Source organism: Colletotrichum lupini, chromosome 3, assembly GCF_023278565.1.
Source record: "Colletotrichum lupini chromosome 3, complete sequence".
NCBI lineage: Eukaryota > Fungi > Ascomycota > Sordariomycetes > Glomerellales > Glomerellaceae > Colletotrichum > Colletotrichum lupini.
This window is the reverse complement of record NC_064676.1, coordinates 4,451,964-4,470,174: the sequence shown is the minus strand read 5'-3', so window position 1 is coordinate 4,470,174 and position 18,211 is coordinate 4,451,964. Positions and strand designations below refer to the sequence as shown.

The window sequence follows — 18,211 nt, the reverse complement described above, 5'->3', positions numbered from 1 at the left end:
CTAAGTATAGTACTATTATTAGTATTTTTTTATTATAAATAGCGTAGTTAAGCTCTGCGCCGCTTATCGTTTTTAAATAGAAGGCTATTAAGTACTATAACCCGTTATCCTCTTATTATTATAATAACGCTCTAGCGTATACTAAGTTAGAGGCGTCGGTTTTTAGCTACGTTAATAGCTCTAGCTTAAAGTAATAGAGGATTAGCGCCGACGTTAGCGCTAGTTTTATAGCCTTAAAGGCCGTCTCGTAGTTAGTACTAAAGTTAAAAAGAACTCCCTTACTTATTAGTCTTATAAAGGGCCTAGCTAAGTAGCCGTAATCCCTTATAAATCTCTTATAAAAGTTATAAAACCCGAGGAAAGACTAGATGCCCTTAAGTAATATAGGTAGCTTTTAGTTTTTAACTATAAAAACTTTCTTCTTATTAAGCTATATACCTTCTATAGAAACTACGAAGCCTAGGTATTTTATAAAAGTAACGCTAAATTTATACTTCTTAATATCCGCTTATAAGCCTACTTTCCGTAAGTAGTCTAGTACTTTAGTAACGTACTCCTAGTACTAGAGGGGGTTATTTAAAAAGATTAGGATATTATTTATATATACCGTATAGAAGTCGTTTAGGTACTTTATTAGTATCTCGTTTATATATCGTTAGTACATAGTAGGCCCGTTATAGAGCCCGAAAAGTACTATATTATATTTATATACCCCGTAGCGGGTTCTAAACGTCGTTAAGTCCTTAGAGGCTAGGTCGAGGCGAATATAGTAAAAGGCCTATTTAATATTTAGTTTAGTAAATACCTTCGCCCTACTTAGCCGCGCGAGGGTCTCGTTAATAAGTAGTAATAAGTAGCGGTCTTTTTTTATAACCTTATTTAGTTTATAAAAGTTAACGTAAAAGCGTAGACTACTATCGTACTTTTTTATAAATAGCGTCGGCGCTATAAAAAGAGTATTACCTAGCTCGATTAATCCCTTTTATAAATACTTTAATAAATAGGCTTTTATAGCCTCTAGCTCCGGCACCGACTACTTATATAGAGGGTAATAAGTTAGTTTCTCTTTATTACTATTTAGGAGCTCGATTTTATAGTTATACGGCTTATAAAGTATAAGTATATCGCTAGCCGCTTTACTAAAGACGTCGGTCCAGGGCCGTAGGTACTTTAATAAGTTAGTTATTATAAGGTCGCGAGTAACCTAGTTATCGTTATATAAGGGGTCCGCCTCCTCTTTCTTATCCTCTATAATACGGTCTAGCTTATAGAGTAATATAGAGCCTATTTCGACGTCGTTCTACCTTAGGTTCCTTTTAAATACGGGAGCGCTAATAAAAGTAATATCTATTTATAACGCTACTAAGTATAGTTTCTATTATCTAACCCTCTTTATAGGGGCGATAGTAGTACTATTAAGGGCGTATTTTATCTTTCTTATATTCTTAGCCTCGTTTAACTATTATATTTAACGGGCTATCGTTTTTAGTGGGCGTAGTAATATCCTAATTAGCGTACCCTTTACCCGCTACTACTAAAGCTTTCGGTTATAGCGGGTTATATTTATTTTAAATAAGTCCTACTAGCGGTCGGCGTCGATTTAGTATTATACGTTAATAACTTCCGGGGTATATAGGTTCTCGATATCCTTAACGATAGTAGAGGGCGTCTCTTATAATAGTAGGTCCTTAGGCTATATTAGCCGTTAGCGGCGAATATTAGGGTTTATTCCGTAATATTTAAACTACTTCTACCCTAGGATTAGGTTATAGTAGCCCGTATTAAGCTAAAAGAGGGGTGCTTTTAAAAGGACTTATTAATTAATATATAAGTTAGCGGTCTATACTACGCTAGTATTATCTAATCGCTCTTTATTAAACTTAGTAATAGGGATTAGGTATAGTAATTTATAGGATAGGGCCGCGCAAAATTATTATAATAAAAGAGTTATATAGTTATTTATAAATCCGTATTTATTAGCTCCCGTATTAAGTAAGGCTTTTAGGTAAATTCTATATCTATTAAATACTAGTATAAGCTCTATCTTAAGGGGCTAACCCTCTATAAGATCTTATAAGTTTACTAAATTAATTACTAATTTTTTATCCTTTTTATATATATCCCCTAGCTAGGAGTTTACTTTTATTAGGGGGTTTAGTTTTCTAAACCTAACTCTATCTTAATAGGGCCCGTAGTAGCGTTAATAGCGGCTATAGTAGTTTTTAGCTTCTTAGGGCAGTCCTTAGAGATATATCCGGTATTATTATAAACGAAATAAGCGCTACTATCCTTAAGTTTTTAATATAAGGCTTTGGGGATCGTCTTGCGGGTAGAGGTACGACCTCGGTCCTATTTAGTACCTCTAGTACTTTTATTATTTTCGCTATTTCTATTACTTTTATTACTTTTACTCGAGGTCTAGCGAGTCTAGTTAGAAATTTTAACCGCGCGGTCCTTTATAAAAAGGGGCTATATTACGTTAACTAGCTAGGTAATATATTTAATATACTTTTAAAAAGTAGCCGTGTTATCTAGGTACTTTAATATAGCCTAGTTATAAAAATATATAAGTAGCTTATTATAAAAACGGCGCTTTTATTAGGACTTTAGAAGCTTATTAATACGCGCGAGCTTAGCGAATATAGAGCGCTTTTAGTAGACGTTTTTAAGCATAATCGTAAGTACGTCTAGTTTATAACTAGCGTTATTTATAGCGGTCGGGCTAGTATAAGCCGACTTAAGCTCATAAAGTAGTTACTCAGCCGTAGTAATCTCGTTAGAAATTAGTAATAGGTATATAAACTCTGTAACGCTACCTCTAATTTTATTAATAATATATTCTAAGTAGTACCTATTCGTATTATAATTAGCGTTCTCTAAGCGCTTCGTAATACGCTAGAGCTAATAATCGAACTTAAGGCTAGTATTATTACTTATAAAAGTAGGTACGTTAGGTATTTCTTAAGAGCCGTAAGTAACGGGATAAGACGAGGCTAGAGTAGTCTTGCGGCTATTTTACGTTTTTAAGCGTACTAGCCGCTACTCTAGCGCGCTAAGGGTAGTAGTATTTTAAATAGAGCTAGCCTAGGAGCCGTTCTTTAATTACTCTAGCCTTTTAGCTATAGCTATATTATTAATATAGGCTCGGGTAAGGGCTTTTTTTATAATACGGAGCTTTATAATAGTAGTACGCGTAAGGTCGAAGTTTTTATAGGTTATTATATATAAGTACTTAGTATTATCACTTAGCTAGCTAATAGTAAACGCTAGGACCTGCTCTAATTAGTACTAAATAATGCGCATTTTTAGCTACTATTCGATCTACTTAAGTAAGGTCTTTCCGTTATCTTTAAAATATAATTCTTAAATAAGGTCGAGGTTAATATACTACTTAGTATTCTTTTTAAAGAGGATATTATTATAAATATAAATAAGCGAAGTAAGCTAGTTAGCTATATTACTAAAGTACGCTAAGTAATTAGCCTAAGTAATAGAAAGTAAAAAGCGCTCTACTAGCTAGTTAAATAACGCAACCTCTAGGTTAATAACTAGGAGCTTAGCGCCTTTATTAGGGCCTACGACGCTCTATTAGGACTCGTAAAAGCGGCGGCTCTATTAAAAACCGTTAGTACGAAGGGAGACCTAGCCTCCTTAGCTATATTCTCTAATTATTACGTTTAGTAAAGGGGGTATATATTTAAGGGGTATTAATTACGCTACTTACGCGCGATTAATTTAACTAGCTATTACTCGGCTCTTTTATACGCTTTCTTAATAAGGGTAGCTAGTAATTAATTAATTAAAATATTATCGTTCTATTTCTAGAGAATAGTTAATTAAGTAATATTAAATAGTATTATAAAAGGGAACTCGAGGTAGGTCAGAACGCTACTATATTAACCTAATTAACTAAAGACTTAACGTAAAGAGGGAAAAAATAGAATAGTGGGTAGAAGCTAGTAAGCTGGCCCTTTGGGCCCAGCGGTCTAGCTCGTTACGTAACTACTAGGAGCTTAGCCTCGCAGCCTAAGGCTGAGCCATAGGGCCCACAGGGCCCTAGTGCCTACTGCCGTAATATAGGTAAGTAAATATACGCCTATATATAAGTATAAAACCCTCTTATTAAAATATTCTATTACTTATTAATTATAATATAATTAATAAGCGTATATATAAATAAATACGTAATCGTAATACGTGATTCCGTCTCGAGGAAATTTTAGATTATTTAGTTACTTTCTAGTACTTTCTATTATTTACGTAAGCTTATATAAGTAGTATTACTTATATAGTTAATACCTATAATAATTTATAGAAATCGTAGATTAATATAGTATATAGTTTGCTTACGTAATATTAATAATAAGGCGAATAATAAGGTAAATAAAGTTACCTTCGTAATATTATTAAACTAAACTAATTAGAGTACGAAGTTAAACGAATTATTAACTATAAAATTAGGAATAAAATACGGGAATTTCTAATTAAATAGAAAAACTATAAATATAAAGAAAATATATAAGAACTTATTACGAACTTCTAGAACTTTTAAGAATCTTTTTTAAAATATTAAAATTAAAATTAAAATTAGAACTCTTAGCTATTATAATATTTTAATTAATTACTTTAAAAATACTATTAAACTATACCTCTCGCGTAACGGCTAACTTATTTTCGTTAATAATATTAAAAAAATTAAGAATTACCTTTCTCTTTTTAAATACTATCTTTTTTTTAAAAAAAAAACGATTTAATTTTAATAAAGATTAATATATTTTAACCTACGTATAACGTAAAGCTTTTACCCGTTTTTTTTAAAAAAAAGCTCTTTTATTTCTTTTTTACGTTTTAGCTTATTAGCTTTAAATAAAAACCGATTTATTATAAATATAATTAATATAAAAAATATTAAAAAAAAAAAAAAAACCTTACGATTATATATAACATTAATAATCGTATTATAAGAACGACTATAACGTATATACTTATAATACCTTAATTTACCCTTTAATATTTTATATTTTTACCTTAACGAACGATAGAACGAGTAAAGTATTGTAATTTCGAATCCTCGCTCTTTAATTTCGAGAGTAAGCTTTAATTAACGATATATTAAAAATCTAGTAAATATTTTAATATTTTTTTAAAAGAATTACTTAACGAGCCCTAACCTAGGCTATAACGACTTATTTATAGGTTTATAAAAATAAGATTTTTTAAAAAAAAACTTAATATTATAACTTAATATATATAACTAAGACTAGGGCCCACCCTATAAGCTTATAGCGGCTATAATATATTATATATATAAGAGTATAGGAATATAAAGTAACTTTTATAAAATAAAAAAACTATAAATAAGTTATATATAAATAAAAATAGTAATTATATAATAAGGTAATTATTATAATTACTCTAAATAATCGCTTATTAATATTTACTAAGTAATTACTTAATAAATAAGAGTAATTATTAATAAAAAATTCTAGCACGTATAGCTTTAACGAGGTAATGCGGGATATTCTTATAAGAATATACAAAAAGTAAATATTCATATAGAAGCAAGAATATATGAATATAGGGGAAATAAGCGTATATAAAAGAGGTTTTTGTAGTAAAGAGAGTAATATAGTTAAATTACTATATGAGAAGTTGCTTGCTTAACGAAAGGTCTAGGTAGGCAAATACACGCCTATATATAGGCATAAAAACCTCCTACTAGAATATTCCATTGCTTATTAATTATGATATAATTAATAAGCGTATACGTAAGTGAATGCGTAATCGTAGTACGTAATTCCGCCTCGAGTAAATTCCAGATTATTCAGTTACCTTCCAGTACTTTCCATTGCTCACGTAAGCTTATATAAGCAGTATTGCTTACATAATCAATACCTATAATAATCTACAGAAATCGTAGATAAATATGGTATATAGTTTGCTTACGTAATATTGATAATAAGGCGAATAATAAGGTAAACAAAGTTACCTTCGTAACAAAAATATATTTATAAGTAAACTTATATATAATATAAACTTAAGCTAAGCTTAAAAATAGACTTCTTATAGCTTTTTTAATAATTAACTTAATATTAAATTTTATAATCGTTTTTAGCTATTTTTATTAAAAACTATTTTAAATAAGACTACGATTAATTACTAAAACCTTATTTATTTTACGATTTATAAATATAGCTTTAAAAAAGCTATTTATAACTACGATATTATTTACTTAGTACTCGCAGCCTTAACTTCTGCTAATATACTTACTACGACTAGCTAGCCGTAATACTTAGGGTGCTTAGGTAGGTAGGTAAAATACAAAGTGCATTATCCCTTATCCCAGAACCGTATGTGCGGCGGCGTCAAGTCCTCACAAGTGAGCAGGGAGTTGTGGAAGTATGTCTTTATATTCAGCGATTACTGCCATGAATAGCTGTAAAGCATTGCAATTCTGGCAGTGCAGAAAGGACGTCAAAAAGCAGTGGTAGCAAGACCATTGAGAGATACATTAGCCCATGTTTGAGCAGTATTTTTACAACAGCTAAATCATCATCCCATACAACGCCAGACTGTGTCGTTTGAATACGATGCCTCCAACGACAAGGACATGCTACTTTATATAAACATGCTCTCCCTGACTTCCATCACAGGTGAGCCTACATCAATGATATCATGCTTGTTCCTTTTGCTCCTCCTTTTTATCTACAATCAGCTTTCCGTTGGCGTCTCTTGGCTTGCGCTGCCAGCCTGTGCTGAAGAGCTTGCCCATATCGAACCGGGGGAGCGGGTGCGCTTCCGTGTTGAAGACGACCTTGTCCATGGGCAACAAATCATCCGGTGAGAACAGGAGGTAGAAATACTTGAGCGTCTCGGCCTAGTCACACCGTGTTAGTTACCATGGCTTAGCAGTCAAGTAGAGTTCCACTTACCATCCAGAAACTTTCCAGGTTGTCACGCGTAACTGGGGGAATCGTGTTGGCGTCGCTCAAACTCGTAAAGCCTCCACCATCCTCGACCGAGGTGTAGTTGACAAACGACTTGAACATCTCCCAGCCCCATTCACGGTACTTGATGTCGCCAGTGATTCTCCACATGTAAAAGACACTCTCAATCGTCTCTGGTCGTTGGAGATTGTGGACATCCTGAGAGTGTACCTCAAAGTCCTGTCGCCACTTGGCATGCGGATCCGGATCAAAGTCCTTGGGTGGGTGATGCGAGGCCGAGGGAGATGCAGGTGGGTTGTCGATGTTGAAATAGGTGATCTCGGCGGCAAGCCCTGTCGCCATCCACTTGTACATGCCCCAACACGTCTGCATGAGCTCGCGGGCCAGCTTCATGTCCTCGTCCTTCTTCTTGTTCCATGTGGGTAATTTCCTGGCCTCTGCCTCGGGAATGCCTCCAGTCGCTCCCAAAGCAATGGTACCGGGCATGAAGCAAACAAGGTGGTCCATCTTTGGAGACAGTTCGTGATTCAGGCCAGAGGGGCGCTCTCCGAGAACAGTAAATCCAGAGGGTTTGCTGTAGGTTATCAGGTGCTTACGGACTCCTGCTAGAGCTTCGTCCCACATCTCCAGGTAGACGGGCTCCTGCTTGTTCGTCTGCAGATACTGCTTGATCAGGTACTCATAGTACGAATCTCCGCGGGAGCCCAGGCGAATGTTGTCTCCCCTGAACTCTCCCGTCGTGGCGTAGAGGTAGATGGGGACAAGTCCATCCTGAGCACCGTTATCGTCAACCACCTTCATGACCCGCTCGACCTTGTCCCAGAAGTCCTTTTCGCCGGTCAGCTTGGCTAGGTACTTGAACTCGAGCTGCAGTGTCGTCGTCTCTGCGGTCGAAGAGGCGCCGCCGTCAGCGTGGGATACGATGCCCTTGTAGGTGGCCAGGTTGACGCTGGCGTAGGGAACTCCTGACGGCGAATCAAAGGCGCTCATCAGACGATCGGCCAGATCTTTTGCTTTTTCCAGGTATAAGTCCTCACCAGGCGCGCCTGGGTCGTCGTCTTTGATCGCGGCCAGCTCGGGGAACTCTGTGGACAGGTAATGCGCAGAGAGAAGGCCACCCATCATTCTGATGGTTGTCTCGAATGTGTTGACGTCTTGGTCTTGATCCCACGTCAAGTCGTTGGCAAGCCATTGCCTCGCATGGCTCAGGCGTGATGTCAAGTTCATCAACATCATGGTGTCGAGCGAATCGATGATGATCCAACCAAGACCCTTGGGTGCCATCTGTCGTCCGGTCTTCGCAATGGGGTGGTACTCGTCGTATCCTATGAACAAATTCGGCTGTTAGTTTCCGAGCTCCATATGAACGAACACAATGTTACCAGCAAGTTCAAAGTCTTACCCCAGGCATAGCGTTCGTAGGCATCCCAGCTGAGCTCAAAGGCCTCAACTACTCTCTCCCGTCTCTTGAGCCAGTCCACCTTCTTGCCCGTGGGCTCTGTCGCACCAAGCCAGCCAGTCCATGTCGTTGCCGATTCGCGGGCCTTGGAGCCCTCTGAGAAGAAGCCGAAGAACCAGAGGCCCGTTACGAAGCAGAGGAGGGTGACGAGGATGGAGCGCTTCCGCCGCCAGAGAGGCCGAAACCTCCGGCTTGCGTGGTGGGCATAGGGCTTGTCCTTGTACATGGGAAGCTGGCCCTTGGTACCAAGAAGGTCTTCTACCCGCCCCTGCACACCGTGGAAGATACCAGAGTTGCCTCCACGGTAGGATCGGCTGCTGTTGGCAGAGGCACCCCAATATCTGTCCTCGAGTTGTCGCTGGGGATTGCTGAAGGAGGGAACGTTCTTTGGGACATTGAAAGACATGTCGTTCAGCGCAGTGGCTCCGGCTTCGACTGCTTTTTCTTTGATGTTATGGGCAGCTCGGGCGGCCGTGATTTTGAAAACGCTAAGGGCAGAGTTCTGATGTAGATTGAAAGGGTCGCGAACATTCATATTACGCCCTCAGCATTGTCGCAGTGTGGATCCGGCGGTTTCGAGCAAACGACGTGGGACGGGACGAACAGGTCGCAAACCTCGGGGGTCAACAACCTTGGAGGGAAAAGACTGTGAAGGAGGCTTGCAAAGACTGGTGCTCTGGCTCAAACCCCAGCAGCTTTGAGGAATGACAGTTGTACTGTGACGGCGTGGGATGTAGGAAAAATAACAAGAGAGACAAGAGCAACCAGCAACTGAGACTAGGTACCTAAGGAATCTCGATGATGTGGACTTTCTGACCCAGCTGGAGCGGGCCAGTGAGTGACACCTCTTGGTCGCGCAAAGGTGTCCCGTCGGGTCTTAGAGGTAAGGTGCCGACCACTCTACCCGCTAACCCACTGTATTTCCTCACAGCGCACGCTCACTGGTGGACAGGACAGGAACCTACGGAAAGGCGGCACTTGTGCCCAGCGTACCATGCACCTTCGTCATGATGGATCGATGCGTTTGAATCTTTATTGTTCGGTACCTAGTTCTTATGGTCTTTGGACCACCAATCTCGCATACATGCAACTATCTGTGATTGCGAGTCCTTTTTTCGGTCTACGTGATGCTTTCAGACTACTGCGCACCGCCTTCTGTATTCGTGTGGTAGCTAGCTCCATTGAGACCATTACTCCCATCTGCTTCAGCCTGATGGCATCGAGCATTATGTGTACAAATCACTCATTGGCAAAATGAACACTCCCAGAAATCCTAGTGTCGCATTCCGTCTTAGTTTAGTGTGTAGTAGTACAATGGCTCTTCCCAATCGTCGCAATGCTCAATCATGTGTATGTTGTGTTTCAACGCGTAAAAGCGCTGCTTCCCTTACAGAAGCATACGTCTGGGATCCTCAATGTACTCCTTGACCTTGACCAAGAACTGAACAGCTTCTCTTCCGTCAAGAAGGCGGTGATCGTAGGTAAGCGCCAAGTACATCATGGGGCGGATCTCGATCTTGCCATTGATGGCCACTGCGCGATCCTTGACTGCGTGGAGTCCGAGGACGGCAGTCTGGGGAAGGTTGATAATGGGGGTGCCCATCAGCGAGCCAAAGACACCGCCATTGCTGATGGTGAAGGTACCGCCAGCCATATCCTCGATCGTCAGCTTGTTGTCGCGGGCCTGTGATAGCTCCATGTTAGCGTTGAACCTCGATGACGTAGTAGGGTCATCGTCCATACCTTCTTGCCCATGTCGGCAATGGCCTTCTCGATGCCGAGCATGTCCAGCGACTCGGTGTTGCGCACGACAGGGGTGACGAGACCCTTTTCAGTGGCGACTGCAACGCTGATGTCGACATAGTCGCGGTATACAATCGTGTCGCCGCCGTTGGGGCCCTCGATGGAGGCGTTGACGGCCGGGATGTCGCGCATGGCCAGGACGCAAGCGCGAGAGAAGGCGCTCATGAAACCAAGCTTGACACCAGTCTTTTTGAGGACGTCATCGCGGTAAAGCTTGCGGAACTCAATAAGGGAGGACATGTCAACCTCGTTGAAGGTGGTAAGCGAGGCCGCTGTGTTCTGCGACTGCTTGAGTCTTTCGGCGATTCGGAGGCGCATGCGGTTCATTTTCACCTGCGAAGACGCCCAGTCAGCTCTATTGCTAATGGAAAAGATTGCACGCAAAAATTGGGTGGTAGACCTACGCGACGTTCCTCACGGCTGCCAAACGCCGGAGCAGCGCTGGTTGCCGACTCCTTCTCGGGAGCAGGAGCAGGTTTTGACGTCTCCTTTGCCGGGGCAGCGGGCTTACTGGCGGGCGCATCATCCTTGGGCGCCTCCTTCTTAGGTTCCGGCTTCGATTCTGACTTGGACTCTGGCTTTGACTCGGGCTCCGAGTTCTTCTCTGGGGCAGGCTTGGATTCGCTTGAGCTGGACTTCTCGCCTCCAAGCTCCATCTTGACGATATCCTGGCCGACAGTGACGGTGTCCTCCTCGTTGACCAAAAATTCCTTGATCGTACCGGCCTCGGGAGCGTTAACAGCAACATCGATCTGTGCAACAAGAGAAAGAACTGCGGTCAGCAATAGGAACATCATGTTTTCCCCAGAGACACCAGATGAACAAAGCTACCTTGTCAGTCTCGATGGTGGCAATCTCCTCATCCTGCTCTACAAAGTCGCCGACCTGCTTCGACCACTGCTTCAGGGTACCTTCGGAAATGGACTCAGCCATCTGCGGCACTTGGACGATTTTGTCGGCATAGCTGCGGACGTGCTGCATCATCTGGGGAAGCTGCAGCGGCAGCGAACGCGGCTGGTACCGGCGCAGCGGCACGGAGCGCGCAGTCGCGACAAGTCTTCTCGAGAGCATCGTGACGGGTGTTCGATGAGGTGTGTGGGGAAAAGGAGAGAAGAGATGAGTGTGGTTGTGTTTTCTGTTTTTTGGGTGCACTCTGGTAGGCTGGCAAGCTGGTCACAGGTCTGCAGGAGACCCACAGGTTGGCAATGGCAGCAGCATAGCTGTAGTGGAAGCGGTTCTCTCCGTGTGTACGCCCGTAGCGAGTAGCCTTCTGCCGTCAAATAGGTACCCTTACCTCGGATAGCACTCAGCCACGGCCGGCTTGGAGCCTGCCCTGTAGTTTTTTCTCGCCGGGACAAATACGGAGTACATGCCGACCCTTCCGACGCTGGGACAGATGGAATTCCCAAGAGGCAGTGTCACTGGCAAATTGGCATCGGGACTGTCGTGTTGGCCATCTTTCACTGTCACCAGCAGGTAGGCAGGACAGAAGGGCTCAATCTGAGGTAGGAGCCTTTGATATACAGACAAAGTGACGAAGAAAGAGTTTCAGGCATGGACGGTCTCCCATTCAAGTTGCAAAGTGCTACTACTATTAGATACGTACCGGAACGAAGTAGCCGACTTAAAGATTGGGTATCCGTACCTTGAGGCCAGTGGGGCTCTCAAGGGCACAACCAACACCCAACTCGTCGTTCAGTCGATGGCCTGCATCCGAGCATTTCAACTTCAAGAGGGATACGGCCCGGAAAATAGACGTCTGCCGCATCGAGAACCCTGAAATCGACTCGGTCTATGTTCACATTATACGTGTGAGCCAACGGAGAGTCGAGTCTGCCCTCCAGTGCCACGACTGATCATTCCCCTACAGTCGACGTTGCATCCTCATCAGTCGAGTTCTCAGGGATATTTGGACCTATTTCACACGAACAAGGGAAACACAAATTCAACTCTGGAGGGCACACACTGTCTACGTTAAGAATGTCGTTTAAGGACTTCCCATTTTTGACTCCTGAGGAGTTTTCCGAAATATGCCATCATTTCGATAGCCAGTATTGCCGTGCTACCTTGGGCCCGATGCGACGGCGTTGGAAAATGAGGGTATGCACGGCACTTGATACATCATTCGCCTCGGGCGTTGAATACACTACTTATTTGCAAATCATCCGGCCACTCGAGGCTACTTTGGACTGCGGCGATCTCTCATCCGTTCTGGATAATTTTTCATTTGGCGATGGTGCTTCGGAAAAGGATGCTCTAGGACTGGGTGATGAGGCCATGATTGATGCTGAAGAATCCGACGAGGTAATGTTCCAGGCTCTTCTTATACGACACGCTGCTTATGTTCACTCACATACGGCAGGCTGCGCTCTCTAGGTCACACGTTCCTGATTCCGGTCACGTCGTCTACGAAGTGCACTGGCATCCCACATATCGGATGCCTTGCCTGTGGTTCACATTACACGGACTGCCAGCCGACGAGCCTGCATTCAACCTTGACACTGTCTTTCGAAGACTGGTGCCCGATCAGTTCAAGGATGCTCTCCGACGGTCCAGCGGAATTGGAGGGATCTCCGGCGACGTAAGTGTGCATCAGCTGCGGACCAGTCAATTAAATCTTCTGAAAGAGACCGTCTGTAGGTCTGTACTAACAATCGAGGTCGCAGCACCACCCTCTCACGGGATTACCGTCATTCTTCATCCATCCATGCCTCCTCGGTGACGCCATGTCGGGTTTCAACTGTTCCAAGGAGCAGTACATGATGCTATGGCTCGGCCTGGTTGGCGGATGCGTCGGGCTCTGGGTGCCCAAAGAGATGGCCCTGGATTCAACCGGCTGAAGCTCACCGCCGCCGGGACCTTCCTGCCTTCTCTCACCCTGCTTGAACTGAAATGCAAGGCTGAAATCCTCAATCGTCGTCGCTGTCCTCTTCCATGGCAACATCGCTGTCCTCGTCTTCTTCCTCGTCTCTGGTCCGCTTCTGGCCTCTTGCATCAGCCGTCTGCGCGTCAGCCATGGTTTGATCACCCCCGGCTGCCGGCTTCGCCGTGGTGACCCCCGTGGCCGCCGCTGGTGCGGCACCAGGTGCGGGAGCGTTGAAAATGCTCTTCTGAAGATCCGTCACTTCGGTGCTGGAAGCTCCTGCTGTCGAGTTTGGCATCTTGTATGTGCCGTCTAATTTGGCGACGAAGTCGGACTTGGACTTTGCGTACTGGACGTTCTGTTCACGGTCTCGTCAGCGAAATCCCTTATGATCCTCTACTCTCAAGGTCGCATACCAGAGGCCGACCGAGGAACTCAAAGCCTTCAAGGGAGCGCATGGCCTGGGTCGCTGTCTGGATATCGCGGAAGGTGATGTGGGCTTGCCCTCGCATCTTCATGGTCTTCATGGCGACGATGTCGAGAACGGGGCCGTATGTGGAGAACAGCAAGTAAAGTTCGGTTCGCAAGTCAGCTTTTTGTATCTTGTTCGACGGGAGATTTGTGACATATAGCCTACAATCATTAGCGATTGCCTCTTGTTTCCTGGGTTTCTGACTTACGTCTGGTTCGGAGCAACAGTTGCAACTTTGGCGGGTAGTGATGCGTTTGGCGCGAGGCCACGGGGAGGGGCGACCGCTGCCATTGTGCAGTATGATGAACGGAAGTGTGAGATGATATGAGGCCTTTGCGGAAATCGTCAATTGCTCGACAGTGTGTGTTCGGTGTGGGTATGGTCTCGAGGTGGCGCGTAGTGATATTCGTCCTCGTTGAATCGTCGCGGTACCGATTTTTTGTGATGAACGTCCGGCCACCGCACTGTAGTTAGTCGAGTAGCCTTCGGAGCTTCACTGCTAGCGCCGCCAATCGATACCATGGACGCCAGGGTGTGGCCTTAGGTTCAGAGCTGTGCACGAAGGAGAATGGTGCGAATGCCATGTTGCCCTGTCGGAAGACCTACCTAACCTACCTACGTAACGCCCCTCTCTGCCCCACCAATGTGCACCTCCCAGACGGTACGTTGTAGTGTATGCAATGCATGCACCTTACGTATGTAGAGCCTGGGGAGATAGGTACATTGCCTTGCTTGGACGGAGGCCAGCCAGCATCAACTAGCACTGCCTCAAGCGATTACTTCATCTGCCAACATCGCCAACTCTGTTCTTTCCACACTCCCTCAACAACCTCCGACTCATTCTAGATCGTGGTAGTAGAGAGCTATACTCCTATCACGAAGCAATCGTTCATCATGGCGGCCCCTCAGGTTCACCACCTCTTCCACGCGCCCATCGCGGACCATTCCTTCTCTGCCGACCGCCAGACGCTGGCTATCGCTCGCGATTCTACCATTGAGCTCTACGGACCTACTGGAAACTCTTTCAAGCTCAAGGATGAGCTCAAAGGACACGACAAGACCGTCACGAGTGTCGACATTGCTCCCAACAGCGGCCGCATTGTCTCCTGCTCTCAAGGTATGTCAATGCGCGCTAATTCTGTCCTGTCTCCGAGTCGAGAATAGCAACTGACCTCCCGCGATAGACAGAAATGCTCTTGTCTGGGAGCCCTCGCCTACCGGATACAAGCCCACACTTGTCCTCCTCCGAATCAGCCGCGCCGCGACCTTTGTGCGATGGTCCCCCTCCGAGACCAAGTTCGCCGTCGGATCGGGCGACCGCGTGATTGCCGTCTGCTACTTTGAGGAGGAGAACGACTGGTGGGTGTCGAAGCACCTGAAGAAGCCCATTCGCAGCACCATCACATCCGTCGCATGGCACCCAAACTCCGTTCTGCTTGCTGCCGGATCTACCGACGCCCACGCCAGAGTTCTGTCCAGTTTCATCAAGGGTGTCGACGCCCGCCCCGAGCCGACCGCTTGGGGTGAAAGATTGCCGTTCAACACCGTCTGCGGAGAGTACTTGAACAACTCTGCCGGCTGGGTTCACTCTGTCTCCTTTTCGCCGAGCGGAAATGCCCTGGCGTTTGCTGCTCACGATAGCAGCATTACTGTCGTATACCCCAGTGCCCCTGAACAGCCTCCCCGCGCCGTTGTCACCATCACCACCCAGTTGCTTCCCTTCATGAGCCTTCTGTGGAGCTCAGAGGACGAGATCATTGCCGCAGGCTACGACTGTGAAGCCTTCCGCTTCAAGGGCGGCGAAGGCGGCTGGAGCCTTGCCGGTACTCTCGAGTCAAAGGGCCGACCCGGGCTTAGCGACGCCCGCGAAGAGTCTGCGCTCAACATGTTCAGGCAGATGGATCTCAAGGGCAAGGCTACGGACGATACCAAGCTCAAGACGGTACATCAGAACACTGTCACCACACTTCGTTCCTATGAAGAGTCTGGCGGTAACTTGACAAAGTTTACCTGTAAGTTTCAGAATCCCTTTGTTCACTGGTGTCGAATGCTAACTAGAGATGAAGCCAGCGGTGTCGACGGGAGAATCGTCATTTGGAGCACTTAGACAACCTTTCATAGCAAGCTTTCAATGGAAATACCACGATGTTTCAGATACTCACCTCCATATTGTGAGCTGACATGCTAGCACCTAGTGACACGTTCTCGACAGTTCTTTCCGAGAAAATTGACCAAGAGGCCTCGGTCGCTCGACGTCCGGTTCTATACAAATACGGCTTGTAAGGTCCTCTAACTCAGGTTGACCTTCCAAGTGGCGTTGATAATCAACATTCAACATGGAGCAGTACGGCAGAGAACCCGAGCCTCAGCGCTCACCCAGCACATTCATCTACAATCTTGCGTTCAGACCAAAGGATCAGAATTCGGCGCCCTGTGTGAACTCAATGACTGTACAAGCTTCGCCTATGTCACCTCACTTTGATTCACAACTCCACGCCGGTTCTCTCCTTGAACGACGCGCCCTGGCTGGACGCACTATCCAGGGCATGCCACTTGCGCCATTAACTGTGCAAATTCCGCACCGAAATGACATGGACATATCCGTGGCGGATTTTGGCGCGTTGGATGACGGCTTCTTGCGGTTTCTTGCACGACTCCAATCTCATAAGGAGAGGCATGCTCTAGCAATGAGGATTCGCTCGGTTCAGGACATTTGTCTACGAGCTAGCCAGAAGTATCACGAACGACGACGCAGGCAAGCCAGAAACGATCGCAGAAGAGAACGCAGAGAAGAGCGCAGAGACAATTCAAGGGGGGGTTGCTTGAGAAGGATTCGTGGAGGCAGTCGTCGCCCCGGCCCCTACGATCGACCCGTTCAACGAGATTTGCACCATTATTCTTCGTCTTCAGCGTCTTCCGCCGCCAGCGACTCGGTCTCGACTGAATCGCTTTTGAAGAGCACCGGCCGGATTTGCAATCATCTTTGGGAACAAGCCAACGTAGACGCACTAAACGAATTCATGGGTAGGGGGAAGAAGCGGGAAGCAGCGACAACCATGTCGCAGCTGCTAGAATGGGCGGAAGCGGTCGTGGAGTGCAGTAATCGCAGCAAACGCAGCGACTCTCCCGACAGATCGGACTTATTGCGATTACTCGAAGCTGCAAAGAATTTGTGCGGCTGGCTTGGTGACAGTGACGGGGAAGCAGAACTTGGAGAAGTTGAGGGCGCTGTGACATTCTATCTCATTTTTGGAGTGGCATAGACTTAGGGAAAGGTGGATCATGTTTTTTTTTGGTGATGTTGGTGCGAGCTCAATAATAAAGGACAAGCGAAATGGTAGGAAATGCCTCTAGCTGTCTGATATCAATAGCGAAATCGTGTATTTGATCCTGAGTTGATGAATATTAACAGAAGTCGAAGTTTTCCTTCCCAAGACTCTTTCAACATGTATGAATGTCAGACTGAAACATGATACTTGGCTCTGGCCTCACACTTTCTGAATGCAATGCTTCTTTCTGTCCTTGCGAGGTATTCAATGGATCCAGATTCTTGGACGAAACAAACGGTGAGATCCATGTCTTTGAGATATTCTGGCGGGGTCAAAGCAATGGAATGGAAGCAAGCACATGCAGCTGGGCTATCTTCTCCGTGCCTACCTGAGATACCTAACATGCTAGCGTACTGAAACCCCCCCAAAGTACTTAGGCACAATGTCATAGTGAATAGTGACATGTCCTGCCAAACAGAGACCCGGTCACTGTGTTCGCCCAAACGGGAGATACCCATGCCCCTACCACCTCTTCACCTTCTCCAGCTCAAACGTAGTCTCCCGCTGATCTAACCCAACCCCACCAAACGCGCCAGCACCTCCCAGCTCCCGCCCGAGTGTACCTGCCACACTACACAGCCACAGGCTGTGTGCCACAACTGGTGGCGACCAGCCACAACTGTACATAGGGGCTTCTGCCCACATTAGGGGCTTCTGCCCACATTACCTAGAAGAATCAACCACTACTTGACATATCATATTAACCCTACCTTTGCCCCCGGCAATCTAGTAACATAACTTATAATACGACCCGGTACTAGGAATTTCTTTTTTACTAGCCTATTATAACTAGGATTTAATTTACTAAATAATCCTTACTCTACCCCTATAAGAAATACGACTAATAATAACTAAGCTAAAAGCTAGATAATTACTACGTTTTTATATTAATAATACGAACTATCCTTACGTAGCGAGAGTTATAAATACTAACTAACGTTACGTAACGTAAGTATTATAGCGAGCTAACTAAACTATTAATACTCGCGCTAGCGAAGTCGAGCTAAACTACTTTATTAAATTTTTAAAATTAGTACGAGGAGTTAATACGGTAATCCGATAAATTTATACTATAAAGTTCGATTATTAACCGACGTTATTTAACGATACTCGTCCGACGACTCTTACTTAACTATAGTTGTTACTTACTATACTTTTAATACTAGTAGTAATACGTACTACTAACCTAAGTAACTACCTTAATTTAAAAAGTCTTATTACTAACCTAAGTAACTACCGCTTATACCCTTCTCTACTTAGCGACTATAACGAGTTAATAAAGCTTTTTAGAATAATAGACGGTAATATAAACGGTAATAACTAGCCTACGGGCAATAA

At 44.6% G+C, this 18,211-nt stretch overlaps 4 protein-coding genes across 4 annotated transcripts; 2 read left to right on the top strand and 2 right to left on the bottom strand.

Annotated features, from left to right (window-relative positions):
- Positions 1-6,673: 6,673 nt before the first annotated feature.
- CLUP02_06100 (glycosyl hydrolase family 47) lies at positions 6,674-11,280 on the bottom strand (the record flags this gene model as incomplete). Its single annotated transcript, XM_049285104.1, has 8 exons — positions 6,674-6,877; positions 6,933-8,272; positions 8,350-8,908; positions 9,556-9,616; positions 9,798-10,090; positions 10,150-10,542; positions 10,614-10,961; positions 11,041-11,280. 8 exons carry the CDS (start codon positions 11,278-11,280, stop codon positions 6,674-6,676), a joined length of 3,438 nt encoding a protein of 1,145 aa, XP_049142247.1.
- A 909-nt stretch (positions 11,281-12,189) lies between these two features.
- Positions 12,190-13,049, top strand: CLUP02_06099 (uncharacterized protein; the record flags this gene model as incomplete). The annotated part of the gene is made up of 3 exons (XM_049285103.1): positions 12,190-12,513; positions 12,572-12,790; positions 12,876-13,049. The coding sequence occupies 3 exons, from the start codon at positions 12,190-12,192 to the stop codon at positions 13,047-13,049; spliced, it is 717 nt and encodes a 238-aa protein (XP_049142246.1).
- Positions 13,050-13,118: 69 nt separating this feature from the next.
- CLUP02_06098 (RNA recognition domain-containing protein) lies at positions 13,119-13,835 on the bottom strand (the record flags this gene model as incomplete). Its single annotated transcript, XM_049285102.1, has 3 exons — positions 13,119-13,430; positions 13,489-13,705; positions 13,753-13,835. 3 exons carry the CDS (start codon positions 13,833-13,835, stop codon positions 13,119-13,121), a joined length of 612 nt encoding a protein of 203 aa, XP_049142245.1.
- A 603-nt stretch (positions 13,836-14,438) lies between these two features.
- On the top strand, positions 14,439-16,807 carry CLUP02_06097 (WD repeat domain-containing protein; the record flags this gene model as incomplete). The annotated part of the gene is made up of 5 exons (XM_049285101.1): positions 14,439-14,661; positions 14,729-15,556; positions 15,615-15,715; positions 15,757-15,828; positions 15,890-16,807. The coding sequence occupies 5 exons, from the start codon at positions 14,439-14,441 to the stop codon at positions 16,805-16,807; spliced, it is 2,142 nt and encodes a 713-aa protein (XP_049142244.1).
- Between the last annotated feature and the right edge of the window lie 1,404 nt (positions 16,808-18,211).